The sequence below is a fragment of the Gymnoscopelus microlampas genome (genome assembly GCF_963454915.1).
Source record: "Gymnoscopelus microlampas genome assembly, chromosome: 15".
Taxonomy (NCBI): Eukaryota; Metazoa; Chordata; class Actinopteri; order Myctophiformes; family Myctophidae; genus Gymnoscopelus; species Gymnoscopelus microlampas.
In genome coordinates this window covers 50,377,339-50,400,311 of record NC_139952.1, presented here as the reverse complement: position 1 = coordinate 50,400,311, position 22,973 = coordinate 50,377,339, and the positions used below count along the sequence as shown (strand labels likewise).

The 22,973-nt window shown below is 43.6% G+C and overlaps 1 protein-coding gene across 2 annotated transcripts in view; it reads right to left on the bottom strand.

Moving 5' to 3' along the window:
- top2b (DNA topoisomerase II beta) overlaps window positions 1-22,973 on the bottom strand; it is a 70,861-nt gene that overhangs the window by 29,014 nt on the left and 18,874 nt on the right. For both annotated transcript variants that reach the window (XM_084081419.1, XM_084081420.1), the window contains exons 7-21: window positions 21,541-21,753; window positions 19,410-19,583; window positions 16,847-16,948; window positions 15,851-15,988; window positions 14,992-15,130; window positions 12,229-12,386; window positions 10,195-10,320; window positions 9,973-10,083; window positions 8,173-8,278; window positions 7,662-7,771; window positions 7,418-7,510; window positions 6,281-6,395; window positions 5,238-5,359; window positions 4,318-4,466; window positions 2,252-2,483 (exon numbers count right to left, since the gene is read on the bottom strand). In XM_084081419.1, coding sequence (XP_083937545.1) covers window positions 2,252-2,483; window positions 4,318-4,466; window positions 5,238-5,359; window positions 6,281-6,395; window positions 7,418-7,510; window positions 7,662-7,771; window positions 8,173-8,278; window positions 9,973-10,083; window positions 10,195-10,320; window positions 12,229-12,386; window positions 14,992-15,130; window positions 15,851-15,988; window positions 16,847-16,948; window positions 19,410-19,583; window positions 21,541-21,753 — 2,088 coding nt within the window. The remainder of the gene's footprint in view (window positions 1-2,251; window positions 2,484-4,317; window positions 4,467-5,237; window positions 5,360-6,280; window positions 6,396-7,417; window positions 7,511-7,661; window positions 7,772-8,172; window positions 8,279-9,972; window positions 10,084-10,194; window positions 10,321-12,228; window positions 12,387-14,991; window positions 15,131-15,850; window positions 15,989-16,846; window positions 16,949-19,409; window positions 19,584-21,540; window positions 21,754-22,973) is intronic.

Here is a 22,973-nt window from a genome sequence, read left to right as displayed (position 1 = left end):
GGAGTATTTATTTATTGTCCATCAGAGCGCCGGTGAGGTCACAGCTTATCTCTACTTTTGTAGGATATTGATTTGATAGCCACTTGTAATTTATTTGCAGTTATTAATTTATATTAGGCTACTTGCTGGATATTAAGACTCAATTGTGGGATGTTGGCTGTATGTTGTCAAATGTATTCATCTATATTTTGTTGTTGATCAAATGTGGGGTTTTGTAGTGTGATTTTGATGTGCACATAAATGCGCTGCCACTGACAATCAATGAGACAGACAGCTGTTGTGCAGTTCACTTGTTCTACTGGGTAGTTCTAGTAAAATGGTGGTTTGAACGTTCTAAAATGCAAGTGTAGGTAGGGTAGGCTACATTAATGATGATAAAAAAAATCGGACCACATCGGTCTAATACTTTCTCTCTCTCTCTCTCTCTCTCTCTCTCTCTTGCTCTCTCTCTCTCCAGCTCTCATCTCTGTCTATCTAAAGCATTGCTTGGCTTGCGCACATTTTAAGCTGGAATATAGGCTCTAAATCAAACCTACCTACTGTTTATGCAGCGTTTCACTTGATGTTGAATCTCAACTAGTCAACTGGTGTCTACCGTATTGACAGCAGAGGAAACGGTGAAATCATCGTGCGCAGGGCAGGCAGGGGGCATCACGGCCACGTGTTTTATTTTGTTCATTACTGTTACATTCAGTGTGTCCCTTACTGGTTCACAACGGGACGATGGGACCCTGCCCTGGTCGGCAACGCGGCAACTAACTTGCCTAATTATAATAGTAATTCCTCCGCGCTGTAGATAGGCCTTTCTACTAATTAGTATTCGTTTCTAACAAGAAAAAAAAAACACCAGGATCCCCGGAACCGAAGTCAGTTCCCGGGACGGTAAATAACCTTGGGATTCCTGGGGGTAATAGTAATAGATTACCATAGGCAGAGGGTCCTGGTGGTTGAGCATGCGGTATATGTTGTTGACTATCTCTCTCACATCGTAGTTAGCTATCTTACAGTATTAATAGTAATAGATTACCATAGGCAGAGGGTCCTGGTGGTTGAGCATACGGTAGATGTTGTTGACTATCTCTCTCACATCGTAGTTAGCTATCTTACAGTATTAATAGTAATAGATTACCATAGGCAGAGGGTCCTGGTGGTTGAGCATACGGTAGATGTTGTTGACTATCTCTCTGACATCGTAGTTAGCTATCTTACAGTATTAATAGTAATAGATTACCATAGGCAGAGGGTCCTGGTGGTTGAGCATACGGTAGATGTTGTTGACTATCTCTCTCACATCGTAGTTAGCTATCTTACAGTATTAATAGTAATAGATTACCATAGGCAGAGGGTCCTGGTGGTTGAGCATACGGTAGATGTTGTTGACTATCTCTCTGACATCGTAGTTAGCTATCTTACAGTATTAATAGTAATAGATTACCATAGGCAGAGGGTCCTGGTGGTTGAGCATACGGTAGATGTTGTTGACTATCTCTCTCACATCGTAGTTAGCTATCTTACAGTATTAATAGTAATAGATTACCATAGGCAGAGGGTCCTGGTGGTTGAGCATACGGTAGATGTTGTTGACTATCTCTCTCACATCGTAGTTAGCTATCTTACAGTATTAATAGTAATAGATTACCATAGGCAGAGGGTCCTGGTGGTTGAGCATACGGTAGATGTTGTTGACTATCTCTCTCACATCGTAGTTAGCTATCTTACAGTATTAATAGTAATAGATTACCATAGGCAGAGGGTCCTGGTGGTTGAGCATACGGTAGATGTTGTTGACTATCTCTCTCACATCGTAGTTAGCTATCTTACAGTATTAATAGTAATAGATTACCATAGGCAGAGGGTCCTGGTGGTTGAGCATACGGTAGATGTTGTTGACTATCTCTCTCACATCGTAGTTAGCTATCTTACAGTATTAATAGTAATAGATTACCATAGGCAGAGGGTCCTGGTGGTTGAGCATACGGTAGATGTTGTTGACTATCTCTCTCACATCGTAGTTAGCTATCTTACAGTATTAATAGTAATAGATTACCATAGGCAGAGGGTCCTGGTGGTTGAGCATACGGTAGATGTTGTTGACTATCTCTCTCACATCGTAGTTAGCTATCTTACAGTATTAATAGTAATAGATTACCATAGGCAGAGGGTCCTGGTGGTTGAGCATACGGTAGATGTTGTTGACTATCTCTCTCACATCGTAGTTAGCTATCTTACAGTATTAATAGTAATAGATTACCATAGGCAGAGGGTCCTGGTGGTTGAGCATACGGTAGATGTTGTTGACTATCTCTCTCACATCGTAGTTAGCTATCTTACAGGCCCAGCCCGTGCCGATGCCCTCGGCTCCGTTGACCAGCACCATGGGGATGATGGGGATGTACCACTCTGGCTCCACCTTCTGGTTGTCATCGAACAGGAACTTCAGCAGGTTGTGATCCAACGCCGGGAACAGCAGCTTGGCCAGAGGGCTGGAGAGAGAGAGAGAGAGAGAGAGAGAGAGAGACAGAGACAGAGAGAGACAGAGAGAGAGAGAGAGAGAGAGAGAGAGAGAGAGAGAGAGAGAGAGAGAGAGAGAGAGAGAGAGAGAGAGACAGAGAGACAGAGAGACAGAGAGAGAGAGAGAGAGAGAGAGAGAGACAGAGAGACAGAGAGAGAGAGAGAGAGAGAGAGAGAGAGAGAGAGAGACAGAGAGACAGAGAGACAGAGAGAGAGAGAGAGAGAGAGAGACAGAGAGACAGAGAGACAGAGAGAGAGAGAGAGAGAGAGACAGAGAGAGAGAGAGAGAGAGAGAGAGAGAGAGAGAGAGAGAGAGAGAGAGAGAGAGAGAGAGAGACATAGACAGAGACAGAGAGAGAGAGAGAGAGAGAGAGAGAGAGAGAGAGAGAGAGACAGAGAGAGACAGAGAGAGAGAGAGAGAGAGACAGAGAGAGAGAGAGGAGGACATTAAAGACTTATTCGTCCACATTGTTTTAATTAGAGACAAATCCATGTATCAGTGTTGATTTCCTCGACTAAAACTATGACGAAAAATGTTCGTCGACTACCTTTTTTTCACTGACGAAAACGATATAAAAACTCTATGATGACTAAAACTAAGACTAAATACATTGGCTATTTCGTCAACAAATAAAAACTAGACAAATGTTTTTTGTGAGAAACTAGTGGAGAAGAGCTCCAGTACACCTAAGTTTGGTTGTGCTCTGGTGTTGCGCTCTGAAAATCAGCAGATCTACAAGCTCACATTTTAATCTGATCCCTTTAATCCATACTGTACCAGATGGATTATAGATAGATATCTTAGATTTTTGCCTATCCTCTATTAACACATTAACCGCCAAGAACGTAGTCCTACGGTCCGTTAAATCCAACTGTTAAAGGACGACTTCACCACTTTTCAACATATCTTCATATAATAGGTCCTCACTAATGCTCATGATAAAATTATACCATTTTTTTCTACTTGGTCTGTGTCTCATAGGAGGGCTGTGGACAGTGACATCATCGTTAGGCAGGATTTTTTTCCCCAAAAAGATTTTTTTATTTATTCTGATTTGTATTAAGGCGAGAACAATGGGATCTATTATTGCATTGCAACTTTCCAGGAATACAAAGCCTGCAGTTTCTATTAGCTTGGATTCCCCATCGATGATGTCACTGGTAGACGGGTTTCTGAACTGTCTACAGCCCTCCTCTGAGACACAGACTGATTAGAAAAAAATTGTACCATTTTATCTTGAGCATTAGTGAGGACCTATTATATGAAGATATGTTGAAAAGTGGTGAAGTCGTCCTTTAAGCGCGTAGTTTTTTTTTTCAATTTTCCACACGGACCATTTTCAGTGTAACACCACCGGAAGTCGACCGGAAGTGCGATCCCGTTTTTTGTTTCCCGTCGGCCTCCATTCTAAGGCGCACACTAAAACCCCTGTTTAGCCCGTGTAGTTTTTTCTCCTCGCATTTCCCATGTTAACATAAACGGTCAGAACTCAAACATGGCGGCTCCGTTTGACACGTGGTCTGCACTAGTAGACGCAGGGACATGTGCATGTTGTTTACAAACAGTCCATCGCGCTTTCTAAAGGATTTTAACGGGGCCTATGGCGACGTGAAAAAAACAAAAAACAACAATAAAACCTTGGGCACTGGTGAGTACATTCTGAGATTAGCCCATGGCGGTGGATGGGTTAACATCTTTACACCTGCAAACCTGTGATGTGACAATAAAGTTGATTCTGATTCAGAAACTTCTTACCTGAGCATGGTGAAGATGTAACGAGGGGGACTGGGCATAGAGGGTCTTACCTGAGCATGGTGAAGATGTAACGGGGGCTGGCGGCGTCCTTGCCTCCGTTGATGCGGGTACCAAACTGACCCAGCGGCTGCAGGATGTTCACGTTGTTGCTGCCCACAAAGTTCTGCGCCAAGTTCACGATCGTCATCAAGAGAGATTGCTGATTAAACGAAAACACAAAAACAAAAAAATGACGTTTGTGGATCTTCTCCCGCTTCTATGTTCTATTTGTGTAGATTTTCATTCAGTTTTGGATTTAGGATTTTGAATTCACAATGATTTCATGGCTATCTAGCTGTGAAATAATCAGATAATTCACATCAAATGCCTGGATGCGCTATGTCGTACCCACTACTAAATCTGAAGCAGGGAAAAAAAACGTGCGTTTTTTGGGCCCTGGTCGTGGAACGATCTACAGACCAGATTAAAGTTGGCTTCTCTGATCCCCCTAGTGTCCTTTAAGAGGATTGCCATGGGCACACTCTCCAGCCATTGCTCCTGCTTTGACGAGTAGCAAATGCTGTTATCTTAGTCTTATATTAGTTTATTAGTTTTATGATGTATTGTGGTTATTAGCCTTTTAATAGTCTGTATTTGGTGCTATTGGTAGTAGGTCTTTGGTATTATGGATGTCATGTTTGTCTTTGTTTTGTTATGTCCTGTATTGTCGTTACTGGCAGAGCTGTGTGACATTTTATTTGCCTCTTCTCTTGGCCAGTGCACACTTGTAAAAGAGACACTAGTCTCAATGTGATTTTCTCTGGTTAAATGTTTGTGGTTATTAAGCCTGGCCTGGCATGGAATGGAACCCCGACCTCCCAGTCTCAGGGTGGGAGGCCACACAAGGCCACTGAGCTGGTGGTTTATGCATATCTGAAGTATAGAACCCGGGCTCAACAGGTTCATGATATGAAGTGTAAAAAGCGTGTACCTCTCCATGATGGTAGGCTGACATCTCTGCTACTGAACCAGCCAGCTGGGCCACTTTCACCTCCCGCTTATCATTCCTCTTCATGCACGTGAACAACACCTTCCTCTGACCCGGCTTCAGTCCTGGAAGCAAACATGTGAAAAAGAGACTAATTCCTCGAATGTGCAGACCTGGCAATAAATATAATTCTGATTCTTCCAAATAATTAACAAAATCACACCCTGTGTGAGGGAAGCGGTGCCTTTGGGGCGGGGCTTAACTCTTTTCAGTTCGTCCCTATTGGTGGTCTGAGTCCACTTACCAAATGTGTACTTGGTAGCATGCTGCGAACTTGAGTTATGGCTGTTTAAAGGCCAGCCAATGGGAAGACAGAGGGGGCGGGGCTTCAGCAATTAATGCTCGTCCCTATTGGTGGTCTAAGTCCACATACCAAATTTGGACTTGGTGGCATGCTGCAAACTGGAGTTATAGCTGTTTAAAGCCCCGTGCTCATACGGACGGACGGACGGATGGACATAACATACGGACGGACACACAGACACTCTGGGGTCCCTGGACCCCTCTTTGATAACCAGTGGTACGTGTGGCCAATGAGAGGACAGATGGAATAGCCGATCTCCAAGTCCGTGTGTGTGTGTGTGTGTGTGTGTGTGTGTGTGTGTGTGTGTGTGTGTGTGTGTGTGTGTGTGTGTGTGTGCGTGTGTTTGTATGTGTTGCTTCTTTGCCGTGCTCATACGGACGGACGGACAAAACATACGGACGGACACACAGACACGGTCAAATGTAGAGCGGTTGGCACCGCTAAAAACTTTGACACAAAACAGGTTTCTAAGAAGGTTCTCTTCACTAGGTACCAAGGAGATAGGATACAAGAAGGTCCTATAACTACTGTAGGCACCAAGGTGATAGGACGGATCCTTTTGAAACGAGACCGAGATCAACAACAAACATTCCTGGATGTTTTGGTTCAAAGCGGCCCAGGGAAACCAAACTAAACCAAACCAAACCAAACCAGTGCACAGGGAACAGACGCACTGACGTACCATCCACCAAGGAGGGAATGGATCTCTCGTTGTCTGAGTTGGAGAAGAGGATGAGCTCTTTGTTGATGAAGTCGTTGTAGGAAAGGTGCTTCACTAGTGTCCCGTACAAGTATTGCTGTTGGATGATGAAGAAAATCATTTTTAAAAAAGCACTTTTTGAGTGTGTGTTTTATGAGTGTTTTATGAGTGTTAAATTATGAGTGTTTTGTGAGTGTGATCAGTGTTATCATGGGAGTGAACCTGCATTTGATTCCAGTAACAAACAACAGAGTCATTAATGCAAAGTGTCACCAAAACCCAGGCCGACATGTGTTTTCAGGGTCATTTATCTGGGGTCTGGTACCCCAATGATCAAATACAAGCTAATCAAAGGAAATGTCACAACCAATGACAGTTTGTGATGCTGGGCCCAGAGCAGTCCCACTGTAGGACACAATCTCTCATAAAACTGGGATGTTTCATTATATTTTCCCTTCCTTTCTTTTAACACTTCAGCATAAGTGATACTGTTACACAGGGTATCGCTGTCAACGAGAACAGATCTACAAGCAAGCACCACTGTTGTACTACAGAGCAGTGGTTCTCAAAGTGGGGTCCGGGGACCCCCAGGGGTACTTGAGGGAGTTCCAGGGGGTCCCCAGCTAAATGATAGATTAGGCACCAAATGGACCCTTATGGGTCTGTAACTCTGAGAGTGTACAAATGGAACCAAATGGACCCTTACGGGTCCATTTGGTTCCATTTGTACACTCTCAGAGTTACATTGACATAGATTTTACAATATAAATTGCGGTCCAAGTGATAGAAATGCCATTAAATGGGGGTCCATAGCCCTAATGCATGTCAAACTGGGGGTCCTTGAAATTTTAATGGTTGAGAATCACTGCTAGAGCCGTAAAAAAAATCTCCTCTTATGGGGGTCCCTGGATATCTTTTGAAATGGGGGTCCGCGGGCTAATAAGTGTCAATTTGGGGGTCCTTGGCATGAAAAAGTTTGAGAACCACTGCTACAGAGTATTAAAGGAGGCTTCAGTGTCTGGCACTAGTAAACGATACACTGTACAGTTAGTGCACTTTGACTACCTTTATATGGATATCTTTAGCTGTTCTATAAAGATCTATTTAGATCTCACACACCTCAGGCAGGCCGTGCATCCTCCTCTGCCGTCGGTCCTCCATGAAGTTGGTCAGCCACTCCTTCCTGTCGTCCGTCTTCTTCTTGCTGAACGCCTGAAACACCACAGAAGAAGAAGAACAACAGAGGTTGAACATCTGTCAGCTGTCAGTCAACCAGTCTTAATCAGGTCATGTGACATGTCATGTGACATGTGTGTCAGAGTGTAGATCAGGTCATGTGACATGTCATGTGTGTAGATCTCACCAGAGTGATGGCAGCGTCGTCTTCCGCTCCACTGTACCGAAAGCTGATGCGATGCTTCTCCATGTCAGAGAAATACTCCTTGGCCTCTTTGCTTGTACTTGTACCCAAACCTACAATACAAATATAGAGCGTTACTTTTATTTAACACATTTACCGCCTATCCCCAGATATCTCGGGTTCGGCTTTTTATGTGGTTTAATAACGATCGATCTGTTATTTTTGAAAAATCGTGAAAATGTGTGCAAATCTTTGAATATATATATTTTTAAAGCGAACATTTTTAACTCAAATCTTTGCTTCTGGGGGGTCCCTGGAACAACATATTTGGAGATGGAGGCTGGCGGCCAAATACATATAACTTTGGGGGTCCTTGACATGAAAAGGTTTGAGCACCACTGATATAGAAACATAGGTTTTTCAGAAAACTGTTGGGATTTAGAAGACATTTTGTAGAAAGGGCTTCAGGTCTTAATGGGTTAAAACGATGGCAGAGTAAAGTGGACTGACAAACCTTTGTAGTATTTGACGTGCCAACTTTTGAAGTTCTCCATCTGTTTCTTCCACTCGTCAAACTCTGGAATGCTGTAGAAGGCCAGCTCCTGCTTGGCCTTGGTCACCTGGAGAAACAAGACCAGCATCAGACCCACAGGGTTCTGCAGATCTCACAACCCACTGGCTATATCACCTGACACCCATTTAGCCTCTGGGGCCACAACGTGTGTGGGGCCTCTGTTGTGAGCCAGTGAGCATTAGAGTTCAAACTCTACCGTGCTTCCATCATGGTTTACAGCAGTGGTGGAAAAAGTACTCATTGTTTCATGTACTCTGTTAGTCTGTTAACTCATTCAGTGCCAGGCTTTTTCAAGCCTGTTGATCCCTGTGCCATGGAAAAGGCTATTATTTGACCTTTTCAATTGGTCACAGAATGTTTGTCTTCAGTGTGATTGATCCCCTGATGGTTGCTAATCACTGAGTCACTTCAGGTGTGGTTTCACAAATTTCAACGAGGTCATTGTGACCTCGTTGACATTTGTTTTTGATGTTTGAATGTGGCATGGCACACTCAGAAATACAGTTCCGTTTCCTTTTTAACATTGAAGTGGATGGAGCAATAAGTTTTTGAAAATCGTTTTCTCCTAGTTCCTTTGAGATAAAAATTAAAAAAATAAAATAAAAAAATTAAACATTTTATTTTGAAAAAAAAAAAAAATTTTTAGGAGACGTCAAAAGGCGTCATTGGCACTAATGGCCAATTGAAAACAGCCGTCAAAAGACGTCATTGGCATTGAATGAGTTAAAGGGGAAATCCAAACGTGATGACTCATCATGTTGTAATTTGCAATGTTAAACCCACAATCAATCCTCCAGTTCAAGGCAACACAGAAAGGGGGGAACTTTTTTCTTATTTCCACACAACTCCTTTATGCTATATTAATGACATAGTTAAATATTGAAAATGGGTGGATTTCCCCTTTAAGTAAAAGTCCGGAATTCAAAATTTACTTGAGTAAAAGTACAAACGTATTGGTATCAAAATGTACTTAAAAGCACCAAAAGTAGAAAGTGCTCATTATGCAGAATGTCCCATTTCACAAGTTTTCAACTGTATAAAACGCCTATGGCGTGCGAGTCTCTTGTAGTAGCCTGCTAGTAGGAGCCAAACGCACGGTTTTAACTCGACAGACACGGGCGCGAGGCTCTCGTGTAGCACGCCGTCGACGTTGCGACACGCAAGCCAAAAGCGGAAGCAACAGCGGTGTTTGTTTTCGAGACGCAAGGGGAAGCGAAAGCTAACCGAGAGACGGACCCATTTCAATGGCCGCCGCTTCGTTTTCGTTCGGCCGTAGTAGTCGCCTGCACTCGCCTCGGAGGACAGACGTGGCAAAGCCGCGCATGCGCACCACTCCCAAATGTAAGATAGGATGTCTAAAAATCTTTTCAAAATAGCCGATCTACAAGCTCGCGATGCGACGCATTGTGAGCTTGTAGATCGGCTATTTTCAAATTGCCGAAATGTATATAGGGCTTAAGTGGTTAATGTATGTTTTGTAATAATATTCTAAATCTACAAAGTAACTAAAGTTTTCAAATAATAGTAATGGAGAAAAAGTACAATATTTGCCTCTGAGACTTTGAGCACCAAACATCTTGTCCCTTGTTCCTACAGAGTCTACATTCATATGCAGATGTGTTTAATAGAGATTAAAGGTGTTATGTCTGTACAAGCAGGTCTTCCATACATCGGTAGGGGTGTGTGTGTGTGTGTGTGTGTGTGCGTGTGTGTGTGTGTGTGCGTGCGCGTGCGTCTTACTTTGACGATGGGTGTGATGAACTCTTCCAGGAATGTGTGTTTCAACAGGGACGGCCAGTTGTGATGGAAGAAGTTGATGAGAAGACCTTTGATATGAGACCCGTCTTGATCCTGAATAAACACACCACTATTTAATCATCCTGTTCCTAAATGTGTCATACATACCACTAATAACTGCTATATGTCTTATTATAATGAATAAATAAAGGTGTGGCTGTTGACCTGGTCAGTCATGATCATGATCTTGCCGTAGCGCAGGCTCCTCAGTGACTCTGGGTCCTCGTAGCTCTTCTTGTACTGCAGGCCCACGATCTTGATGATGTTGTTGATCTCTGCGTTCTCCATGATCTACACAGGCCCAAGATCAACATGAGTCTAATATGTACAGCACAGCCTGATACAGACTCCACCAGAACAACAGCAGATCTACAAGCTCACAACGCGCTTCGACGCGTTGTGAGCTTGTAGATCTGCTATTTTCAGCACGCAAACAAGTGTAAAATCAGCCATTACGACGCCATCAAGGCACCGCCAAAGCACATTTTAGTCGACTAAATTAACTTGTGGCGAGTAGCGGTGACGTCACTCTACGGGGAGGAGGAAAGTTGGCGTCTTGTCGGAGTGACGGGAGGACTGGCTGCCTGGGCTCGCTGCCGCCGTTCGTTCGTTTGTTTGTTTGTTTTATTCCCAGTTAGTTGTTGTCGTGTTGACGGAGGATACAGATACAAACCCTCGGAGCAGTGGATTGTAATAGAAACCGGAACGAAACGAGCGACCGAGTAGTAGCCTAGCAAAACTCACAGACAAGACCGAGGCAGAACGGAGGGTTTCTTTGTTACGTGCGGGCCGGGGTTACGAGGACCCGTCGGTCTATGTGGGAAATGTTTGTGGGCTCGGACCTAACTCACTGGAACTGTGTGTGAAACTAACTGGAACTATGTCTGAAACTGAACACAGTACCATATAACCTGAACTATATTAATGTAATTACGTTGAACGGCAATCTCTGGTGTCTGCAACTTATTGTGTGTGTGTGTGTGTGTGTGTGTGTGTGTTACAGTGTGTATTTATAGGGTGTGTAGAGCATTGGTTCTCAAAGTGGGGTCCGGGGACCCCCAGGGGTACTTGAGGGGGTTCCAGGGGGTCCCCAGCTAAATGATGGATAGGAACCAAATGGACCCTTATGGGTCTGTAACTCTGAGAGTGTACAAATGGAACCAAATGGACCCTAACGGGTCCATTTGGTTCCATTTGTACACTCTCAGAGTTAAATTAACATTGATTTTACACTATGAATTGGGGTCCCAGGGATAGAGATGCCATTAAATGGGGTCCGCAGCCTAATGCATGTCAAACTGGGGGTCCTTGAAATTAAAATGGTTGAGAATCACTGCTAGAGAGCCGTAAAAATCTACTCTTATGGGGGACCCTGGCTTATCTTTTCAAATGGGGGTCCGCGGGCTAATAAGTGTCAATTTGGGGGTCCTTGACATGAAAAAGTTTGAGAACCACTGGTGTAGAGAACGGAAAACTCCTGCACAGCCTTGTGTAGTGGTTAGGCTATACTGGTATTGAACATGTTGTCAGGTTGGCTACCTGGCCCGCACCCCGGACCCTTTTGCGTTCGGCCAAACCCTAGATTTAGTTTTGAAATGTAGTCAAATAGAACTAGAGACTAAAACTAAAACGTTTCAGGTGACTCTGGTGAAAGGTTGTGTTCATGAATGGTCACTAGACACAGATTTCAGAGGTTTGTGTTGTATCTCTTGTGTTCTTTTCACCAGCGTCGTGCTGACACACTGAACTTGAAGCTGGGCTGAATGCATGCGGAACGTCTGACCAATCACAGTAGCCGACGTGGCCGACATCATATTGCTTAGTCCAGACTACAAATACAGACAAACCGGACAAACACGGGCTTAACGTTACATCTGCCCGTTAGTCTGTGATGTACGGCCGCACGCAGCACGTCAACTGTCACGTTGGGGCTGATTGGACCCGCACCAGCTCCTGTAGTTTAGCACAGAATGGGTTTGAGCTTGTAGATCTGCTATTTTTTTTTAATCATGATTTTTTTGGGGGGGGGGGAAATCTTTGAATATATATATTTTTAAAGCAAACATTTGGTCTTAAAGGGTTAATGCAGGAATGTCCCGCATTATAAGTGCTGTAGCAGGATAAAGTGTTGTCCTGCATCAGAGACACAGGACGCAGGGCTATGAGCTTCACTGTAATAAATAATAATAATAATAATACCTGCTTGTGCGTGGCCTCTCGTACGTTCAGGATCTTTCCTCTGAGCGGGAACACGCCGAACCGGTCGCGACCTATGACCCCCAGGCCGGAGACCGCCAGGGACTTGGCCGAGTCTCCCTCAGTGAGGATGAGCGTGCATTCTGATGAGTGTTTACCGCCTACACACACACACACACACACACACACACACACACACACACACACACACACACACACACACACACACACACACACACACACACACACACACACACACACACACACACACACACACACACACACACACACACACACACACACTCACTATTTATACAAATGTATCAAAAGAATAAAACATTTAAAAAAAAAAACATTTCCTTTGAATTAGACCCTCCAGAAAAATGCGTTTATGCGCAGAATTTACCGCATAATCAGCAAAATGGCGCATAATTATGCGGGTAGATCTGCTATTTTCAAAAGATTTGTATACATTTGAAAACTTGAAATGGGACATTCTGCACAAAGAGTACTTTACTTTTGGTACTTTAAGTACATTTTGAAGCCAATACTTTTGTACTTTTACACAAGTACATTTCAAATTCCGGAATTTTACTTACCAATACTAGAGTATTTCTGATACTTTTACTTGTGAGTACTCTTTACTTTCCACCATTGTTCAGTTCCAGCACCAGAGCCTGTGTTTCATCATCATGCCATTGATCCTAAATTAAAACTCTTATCATCATTTCATCCCAGTTACACAGTGCGTGTGTTATCATCATGTCTGAGATCAGGGCTGAGATCCAAGAGAATAAATCTAACCCGCCTCCCTCTGTGAGGTTATAAATAGAACCGGGTTCATGTTAGGGCTGACAACGTACCTCAGAAATTATATTCGAATATTGGTCTTAAAAATGTGCAGATATTCAAATATATTCTAATATTATTATTATTATTATTATTATTATCATATCGAGTGCTCGGATCAAAAAATATATATATTTTGTTTGGTTTTGTGAATTGATACATTGTTTTTTGTGTGTCAAATAAACATTTTATAACACATCGGGTGCCAAACACGATCTGAACCGGGTTTTCACAGAGTAGCGCTTTGGTGCCGAACACGGTCTGAACCGTGTTTTCAGTCTTTTTTGTTTTTTTTGTTTTTTTTCCACACGGGAGGGGCTGGAGCAGCTCTGGAATCACCCACGGTGATTCTGAGAAGGAAAGGACAGATGGATCACCGTGTCAAAAAACATGGCTCCCATCCGCTTCCGTTCTATCTCCTTCTCAAAAACCCGTAAACTTTTTACGCTGGGGAAAATGACTCATTTTCGACTCATCGCTCCGCCATTGTTACTCGCGTGAGAGATGTTATCGTTCCAGGCGTTAGCCAGGACCATCGTGCAAAATGAACGCATGCTTTTTTTCACATGGATTTCTCGTCTTGGAGTCGACAGCTTAAACAGCGCCACGCAGCTTAACTGCTGGTGAGATTTCTGGCACCGAACGTAATCTGTTATTATAAAATTCTGGCACCCAATGTGTTAATATATACGAATATTAATTTTCATATTCGAATATACATATTTTCCCCATAGTAGAGGAATATTCGAAATTGGAATATTAATTCACCAGCCCTCGTTCATGTATAACCAGGGGTGCACATAAGTTTTTAGGTCTGGTACGCAGAAGAGCACCTGGACATGTGACTTGGTGCGCATGGCGCCCGTCCCGTTTTGTCAACGGGCGGGGGGGGGTTCAGCCCGGACAGTTTTGTCAACGGGGGGGGGGGGGGGGGGGTTCAGCCCGGACAGTTTTGTCAACGGGGGGGGGGGTCCGTTTTTTTTTCTCACGCTGTTAGATAAAGTCCCCAAGGTTGGTGCCCTGTGCTGCTGCGCTGATTTTATCCGCCAGATTGGGACGTTCACGGCATATTTTGCACCATTACGGTGCGTTCATCATCGGTGACGAGTGCCTCTAACAGCCGCTGCTGGCTGCGTGCACGCAGCGAGGCAATGCGAGGCGATGCGAGGCGACGCGAGTCATATCTCTACCCCTGTGCCTAATGGCTGTACATGGGGCCGACGGGTGCTTTAGAGTGATTGTGTGAGTGTGGCTTCAGGAAGTAAATTCCTAGCCTCGATCTCCAGGCTTTTATTTTTTAGTTTTGCTAAAAATTAAAAGCTTGGAAATTCCTGTCCCAGCTGTTGGTGCGCAAAAGCGCCTCACGTCGCCTGATGTGGTGCGCATTTTTTATTTTGGGTGCGCATGCGCACCTGCGCACCAGTTATGTGCACCCCTGTGTATAACCCAGCAGGTTGTCAGGGCTCCTCTGTGAGGTTATAAATAGAAGGGTCAAGGACCCCCAAATTGACACTTATTAGCCCGTGGACCCCCATTTGAAAAGATAAGCCAGGCACCCCCATAAGAGACGATTTTTACGTCTCTAGCAGTGATTCTCAACCATTTTAATTTCTAGGACCCCCAGTTTGACATGCATTAGGCTATACGGACCTCCATTTAACGGCATTTCTATCTCTGGGACCCCCATTTATATTGTAAAATCGATGTCGATTTAACTCAGAGAGTGTACAAATGGAACCAAATGGACCCATAAGGGTCCATTTGGTTCCATTTGTACACTCTCAGAGTTACAGACCCATAAGGGTCCATTTGGTTACTATCCATCATTTAGCTGGGTAACCCCTGGAACTCCCTCAAGGACCCCTGGGGGTCCCCGGACCCCACTTTGAGAACCAATGATGTATAAATCCTTCTCACCAGCGTCGTTGGCGTCGTCTAGTTTGGGGATCCCCTTGATCTTGCTGTGCTTCACCGACGAGCACTTCTTGTTGAGCTGCGTCTGGGCTTTGAACTTCACCCAGTTGAGGATGCTCTCCACGATGCCGCAGTTGGTGGCCTGCGTGCGGAGCGGAGCGGGGATGAGACGGAATCTCTTAATGACTGTGTCTGACCGTTCATTATTTCAATGCCAAAAACATCCAGAAAGACCTTAAATTATACATTTTTTAAACCATATGAAACTCGGGAAAGAGATAAGACAGATACATGGAACCAAATGTACATTTGGTTCCAATTGTACACTCTCAGACTTAAGTCATTAAAACTGTGTCATTTTCAGATTTTCTTTGGCTATTCAAAAATAGCAGATATACAAGCTCATAGCGCGGCACCGAGTGCCGCTCTATGAGCTTGTAGATCTGCTATTTTTGAAGAATGTCAATTTGTGCAAATCTTTGAATATATCTTTTTTAAGGCGAACATTTGTAAAACATGTTGTTCCAGGGACCTCCAGAAGACAATATTTGAGTTACAAATGTTCGCTTTGAAAAATATATATTTCAAAGATTTACACCATTTTTCAAAAATAGCAGATCTACAAGCTCGTGGCGCGGCACTCGGTGCCGCGCTATGAGCTTGTAGATCTGCTATTTTATAATAGCCAAAGAAATCTGAAATGACACAGATGCGTTCCCGTATTGAATGGGTTAAAAATACCACTGATTATTTATCAGAATCACTGGAATATAGAATAAAATGAAATCACTTCAATGATGAATGAATGACATTCATTCACACAATCACTGGTACATATACATATATATAGAATAAAACTCACCGCTCTGATGAACTTCTCTGACAGAGGGCACTTGGACCCAAAGCTCTTGGTCTGCAGAGTCATGTTCTCCTTGGTCTGGGAGTCAAAGCTGGGGTTCTCTATCAGAGCGTTGACAAACACCCAGATGTGGTTCTTCACCTGGAGGAGAACACATGGACATGTATCTATCTACTGTTATCTACATGAAACCCAGCTCAAAGGGGCATTGCACGACTTCCACTAAACCCGACGATATCAGAGAAGGTTGCTGGTTTGATATCCAGCTCATGCCGAAGTGTCCTTGAGCAAGAAAATGGTGTGAAATGCCGTACAATGTGAAATACATTGTGTGATGTTAGCTCTTCCCTAGACCTTTAAAAAGTCTCTATGAAAAACGCAGTCCATTTAACCCATTAAGACCTGGAACTGGGTCATTTTTAGATTTGAGCTAAAAAGCATTATTTTACACTTTGGGCTATTCAAAAATAGCAGATCTACAAGCTCATAGCGCGGCACCGAGTGCCGCGCTACGAGCTTGTAGATCTGCTATTTTTGAAAAATCGTGAAAATGTGTGCACATTTTTGAATATATATATTTTTAAAACGAACATTTTTAACTCAAATCGTTGCTCCTGGGGGTCTCTGAAACAAAATATTTTGATGGGGGTCCGCGGCCAAATACATATAATTTTGGGGGTCCTTGACATGAAAAAGATTGAGCACCACTGATATAGAAACATACGTTTTTCAGAAAACTGTTGGGATTTAGGAGACATGTAGAATCGGCTCCAGGTCTCAATGGGTTAAAGGATTAACAGACAAAGTGAAATGGAATCAACAGACAGAAGAAGCGATCATAATGAAGACAAAAAGCACTCATTGGCTCGTTGTGTTTGTTGAAGTTGTTGTTGATGTATTTTTGGGCCCTTTATGGCCAGCAGCACCTTTGAACGTACACAGAAACATAGACTTTATACTGTATGTGAACGTATTTAAATACGTTTAAAATAACGTTACCTGGAAGGGTTTGACCGACACTCCCGCCTTGTTCTTCTTCTTCACCACCTCGATGAGTTTCTGCACGATCTGGTCCACCACGTAATCAATATGTCTGCCCCCCTGTGGAGGAGTCAGGAAACACACTCTGTTACAGTACACTATGTGATCAATATGTCTGCCCCCCTGTGGAGAAGTTAGGAAACAAACTCTGTTACAGTACACTATGTGATCAATATGTCTGCCCCCCTGTGGAGAAGTTAGGAAACAAACTCTGTTACAGTACACTATGTGATCAATATGTCTGCCCCCCTGTGGAGAAGTTAGGAAACAAACTCTGTTACAGTACACTATGTGATCAATATGTCTGCCCCCCTGTGGAGAAGTTAGGAAACAAACTCTGTTACAGTACACTATGTGATCAATATGTCTGCCCCCCTGTGGAGAAGTTAGGAAACAAACTCTGTTACAGTACACTATGTGATCAATATGTCTGCCCCCCTGTGGAGAAGTTAGGAAACAAACTCTGTTACAGTACACTATGTGATCAATATGTCTGCCCCCCTGTGGAGAAGTTAGGAAACAAACTCTGTTACAGTACACTACGTAATCAATATGTCTGCCCCCCTGTGGAGAAGTTAGGAAACACACTGTGTTACAGTACACTATGTGATCAATATGTCTGCCCCCCTGTGGAGGAGTCAGGAAACACACTCTGTTACAGTACACTATGTGATCAATATGTCTGCCCCCCTGTGGAGAAGTCAGGAAACACACTCTGTTACAGTACACTATGTGATCAATCACCTAATCAATATGTCTGCCCCCCTGTGGAGAAGTTAGGAAACACACTGTTACAATACACTAAATCAGTGGTTTTCAACCAGTGGTCCGGGGACCACCAGTGGTCCTTGAGGGAGTTCCAGGGGGTCCCCAGCTAAATGATAGATAGGAACCAAATGGACCCTTATGGGTCTGTAACTCTGAGAGTGTACAAATGGAACCAAATGGACCCTAACGGTCCATTTGGTTCCATTTGTACACTCTCAGAGTTAAATTAACATTGATTTTATAATACAAATTGGGGTCCCAGAGATAGAAATGCCATTAAATGGGGGTCCGTAGCCCTAATGCATGTTAAACTGGGGGTCCTTGAAATTAAAATGGTTGAGAATCACAGCTAGAGACGTAAAAATCGTCTCTTATTGGGGGTCCCTGGCATAGCTTTTCAAATGGGGGTCCCTGGGCTAATGTGTGTCAATTTGGGGGTCCTTGACGCAAAAAAGGTTGAAAACCACTGCACTATGTGATCAATATGTCTGCCCCCCTGTGGAGGAGTCAGGAAACACACTCTGTTACAGTACACTATGTGATCAATATGTCTGCCCCCCTGTGGAGGAGTCAGGAAACACACTCTGTTACAGTACACTATGTGATCAATATGTCTGCCCCCCTGTGGCAGAGTCAGGAAACACACTCTGTTACAGTACACTATGTGATCAATCACCTAATCAATATGTCTGCCACCCTGTAGGAGCAACACGTTATGTTACAGCACACTATGTGATCAATACTATCTGATCAATCACACATAATCAATATGTCAGCCCAGCCCAGGGCTCTATGATTGGTCCGTTGTTTACAAATGGACAGACATGTGGGACCAACGCTGTGAACTAACACACGTTTTACATGGTTTTTATTGCTGCTCTCTGGTGGTCGATCCTCGTATGTGTTTAAAACCATGGCCTGAGAAACTTAAATGCATTTAAATAACAAAATAACAAAAAAAAAACACGCTGGCAAGGGGGACATAAAGTCCATTATGAACTAGAAAAAGTGCTCCTCGGAGCACAGGTCTCCGCCAGGTCAGGTACATTATTCTAGCCTCTATAACAGGCCAATGTGAAAAGGCTGCCATTTCTTCTTAGGCCTTTCACGGCAATCAGACACTGCATTCATGATTTGAGGCATTTTGTTACAAAAATGTGTTTTGCTAAATTAGACCTGCTGGTGGCGCTATAACAGGCCAATGTGAAAAGGGTGTCATTTCTTCCTCGGCCTAGTGGGAATGTGTGTGTGAAATTTCACGGAAACCGCAAGCTGTGTTCATGATTTGAGGCAGTTTGTTCAAAACGGACCAATCCTGCAAACTTTGGATGGCAACCTAACCAATGAGGATGGAATATGGGAAATGGGACAGATCCGTGTTGATCACATGACTATTATGATACTGTGTACCGATTTACATGACGTTTGGATAAAAACTGTAGGAGTAATGTGAAAGAATGGGTTTTGCACAAATCGGCCTCCTGGTGGCGCTATAACAGGCCCATGTGAAAAAATTGAGCCAGAGGTTCTGAATTGGCATCCAGGGAGTGTGTGTGCACAGTTTCGCAGCGACCGGGCCAACGGCGCCGGAGATTTGGTGGTAACACACGGACAGGACGGACACACGGGGACACACACGGACGGAGGGTAAAACATGCCTTCGGCCTGGCGGAGACAATAAACTCTGGCAGTCAATGTGTTAACAGCAGTTGTAGCACACATAAATAACATCATGTCATTGTGTCGCTCAGACCTTGGTGGTGGCGATGCTGTTGACGAAGCTGATCTGCTGGAAGCCCTTCTCGCTCATGGTCAGACACACCTCCCACCGGTCGTTGACCGACTCGTTGACCACCTTCAGGGCCACGCCCGTCTCGTCCAGCTTGTCCTTCACGTAGAGGTCCACGTAGCTGCGGAAGCCGGTCACCTGCAGGGGGGAGGGGCCAAACATGTGCATTTTGGACGAAAGTGTCAAAAAAACAAAACACCTGAAAATGTATTTTCTGTTTATTAACTATTTTACTGCAAGTACCAATTGACGCGTTTTCGAGTCAATTGGTACTTGGTCCATAGTGCCATTGACACATTTTTCACTCAGAACCAGGAGATAACGTGATGCTCCATTCACTTCCTGGGAAATTCCTTGGGAAATATTCTGCATCTCGGCTCCTGTGTTTTACTATGTATTTTGGGCAAAAACATGCTATTTTCACCGCGATTGGATTATTTTTTCCCCCCAATTCTACGAGACCCCTGTGCGTGCAATGAGGGGATCCCAGTTCGCGGAAAAAATATATATTTAAAAATATATCACTTACACTACCACTTGAACCCCAGCATCCATATTTTGGGGGGAGCATTAGCAAAAAGAATAGCTGATCTACGAGCTTGTAGATCGGCTATTTCTGGCAAAGACATTTGTTGGGGACGGAACAAAGCGTCCATCCAAGTACAGAGCCAACGGCAGTTTTCTAAGGACTAGGCTACACGTATATGGATCTTTTTCTAAACGCACATTTTTGTGTGGGTTTGGGCCTTTCAGCCACACGCAAACAGTGTTTTTGTGGGACGGATAAATAAGTGAAGGTTTTCCAAAACATGCGTTTCAGTGGATCTGTGTGGACATGTAATCCGTAGATTTTGAGAAACGATGACGTGCATTCACACATGGTAATTATAATAATAAATAATAATACATAAACACCGGACCACTTATGGTCATTATAATAATAAATGGAGAGAGAGAGAGAGAGAGCAACACTTACAGTCTATGAAACAAGGCACGCTCATTTATGGCAAAATAATGTCATAATTAAGAGACAGTGGTGGAAAAAGTAGCTCATTCACTGTGACGAAAACCCTCTTTCTCTGTGGGGTCTGTCGTCCTAAAACACAATCGCCCCGGGTCAAAATCCAGCGACCATGGAGCGGCCGCGGGTGGGCCGCTCAAAAGGTGCGTGGGGGCGGGGTGTTTTGGGAGGAGCGTTCCGGCTGCCCATGGAATGAGTTGATGAAGTAAAACTCATCTGTTTTCGCTGCAGTTGCGCCCTAATAATGTTGTTTTCGTTTATCTTTGTTCACATATGCTATTAAAATAATGCAGCTATTGCAGTATTGGGCCTTAACATGTGATTAAAAAAATATATTTGGCCCCTCATATATAAAATAAATGAAAGTATAAAATCTGATATAAAATTGAAACTTCCAGCTGATCAGTGCGTTTCTGCGTTTACGTGTGGACAGGAATTATTTTTTTTTAAACAGAGGACTAAAATATCCGTTTAGAAAAAGATCCATATACGATTTTCGCCGTTTATTTTCCTCTCACACCGTTTGGTGAAGCCCCCAAAGGTTGGTGTCCTGTGCTGCACTGCTTTTATCCGCCAGATTGGGACGTTCACGGCATATTTTGCACCATTATGGCGCGTTCATCATCGGTGACGAGTGCCTCTAACAGCCGCTGCTGGCTGCGTGCACGCAGCGAGGCAATGCGAGGCCATGTGAGACACTCACACAATCACGTGCAGCATGTGTCCTCTCCCCCTGCGCCTAATGGCTGTACATGGGGCCGACGCATGCTTTAAAGTGATTGTGTGAGTGTGGCTTCAGAAAGTAAGTTCCTAGCCTCGATCTCCAGGCTTTTATTTTTTAGTTTTGCTAAAAAATAAAAGCTTGGAAATTCCTGTCCCAGCTGTTGGTACGCAAAAGCGCCTCGCGTCGTCTGATGTGGTGCGCATGTTTTATTGTGGGTGCGCATGCGCACCCTGCGCACCAGTTATGTGCACCCCTGTTAATGTGGTTAAAGTACTGTATATAAATGAGTCTTACAGGTATACTGTATATAAATGAGTCTTACAGGTATACTGTACATAAATGAGTCTTACAGGTAGCTTCTTGCCATTGAGCATGACTTTGACGCCCTTGCAGGAGCCGGCGATGTCGTAGGCTCTGCGCGTCAGCAGAGCCACGATGTCCTTGTCCAGCTTCTCCATGTTGAACTTGGACAGGTCCGGCTGGAACGTGACGCACGTGAAGTCGTCCCCGTCAAAGAACTTGACCCTGGGGTCGGTCGTCTTGGTCATGTTGTTCTGCCAGGTCTAAAGGACAGAGACTTTATTACATGTTGTTCTGTCAGGTCTAAAGGACACAGACTTTATTACATGTTGTTCTGTCAGGTCTAAAGGACACAGACTTTATTACATGTTGTTCTGTCAGGTCTAAAGGACACAGACTTTATTACATGTTGTTCTGTCAGGTCTAAAGGACACAGACTTTATTACATGTTGTTCTGTCAGGTCTAAAGGACAGAGAGACTTTATTACATGTTGTTCTGTCAGGTCTAAAGGACAGACTTTATTACATGTTGTTCTGTCAGGTCTAAAGAACACAGACTTTATTACATGTTGTTCTGTCAGGTCTAAAGGACAGACTTTATTACATGTTGTTCTGTCAGGTCTAAAGAACACAGACTTTATTACATGTTGTTCTGTCAGGTCTAAAGGACACAGACTTTATTACATGTTGTTCTGTCAGGTCTAAAGGACACAGACTTTATTACATGTTGTTCTGTCAGGTCTAAAGAACACAGACTTTATTACATGTTGTTCTGTCAGGTCTAAAGGACACAGACTTTATTACATGTTGTTCTGTCAGGTCTAAAGGACACAGACTTTATTACATGTTGTTCTGTCAGGTCTAAAGGACACAGACTTTATTACATGTTGTTCTGTCAGGTCTAAAGGACACAGACTTTATTACATGTTGTTCTGTCAGGTCTAAAGAACACAGACTTTATTACATGTTGTTCTGTCAGGTCTAAAGGACACAGACTTTATTACATGTTGTTCTGTCAGGTCTAAAGGACACAGACTTTATTACATGTTGTTCTGTCAGGTCTAAAGAACACAGACTTTATTACATGTTGTTCTGTCAGGTCTAAAGGACAGACTTTATTACATGTTGTTCTGTCAGGTCTAAAGGACACAGACTTTATTACATGTTGTTCTGTCAGGTCTAAAGGACACAGACTTTATTACATGTTGTTCTGTCAGGTCTAAAGGACACAGACTTTATTACATGTTGTTCTGTCAGGTCTAAAGGACAGACTTTATTACATGTTGTTCTGTCAGGTCTAAAGGACAGACTTTATTACATGTTGTTCTGTCAGGTCTAAAGGACAGACTTTATTACATGTTGTTCTGTCAGGTCTAAAGGACACAGACTTTATTACATGTTGTTCTGCCAGGTCTAAAGCATTGGTTCTCAAAGTGGGGTCCGGGGACCCCCAGGGGTACTTGAATGGGTTCCAGGGGGCCCC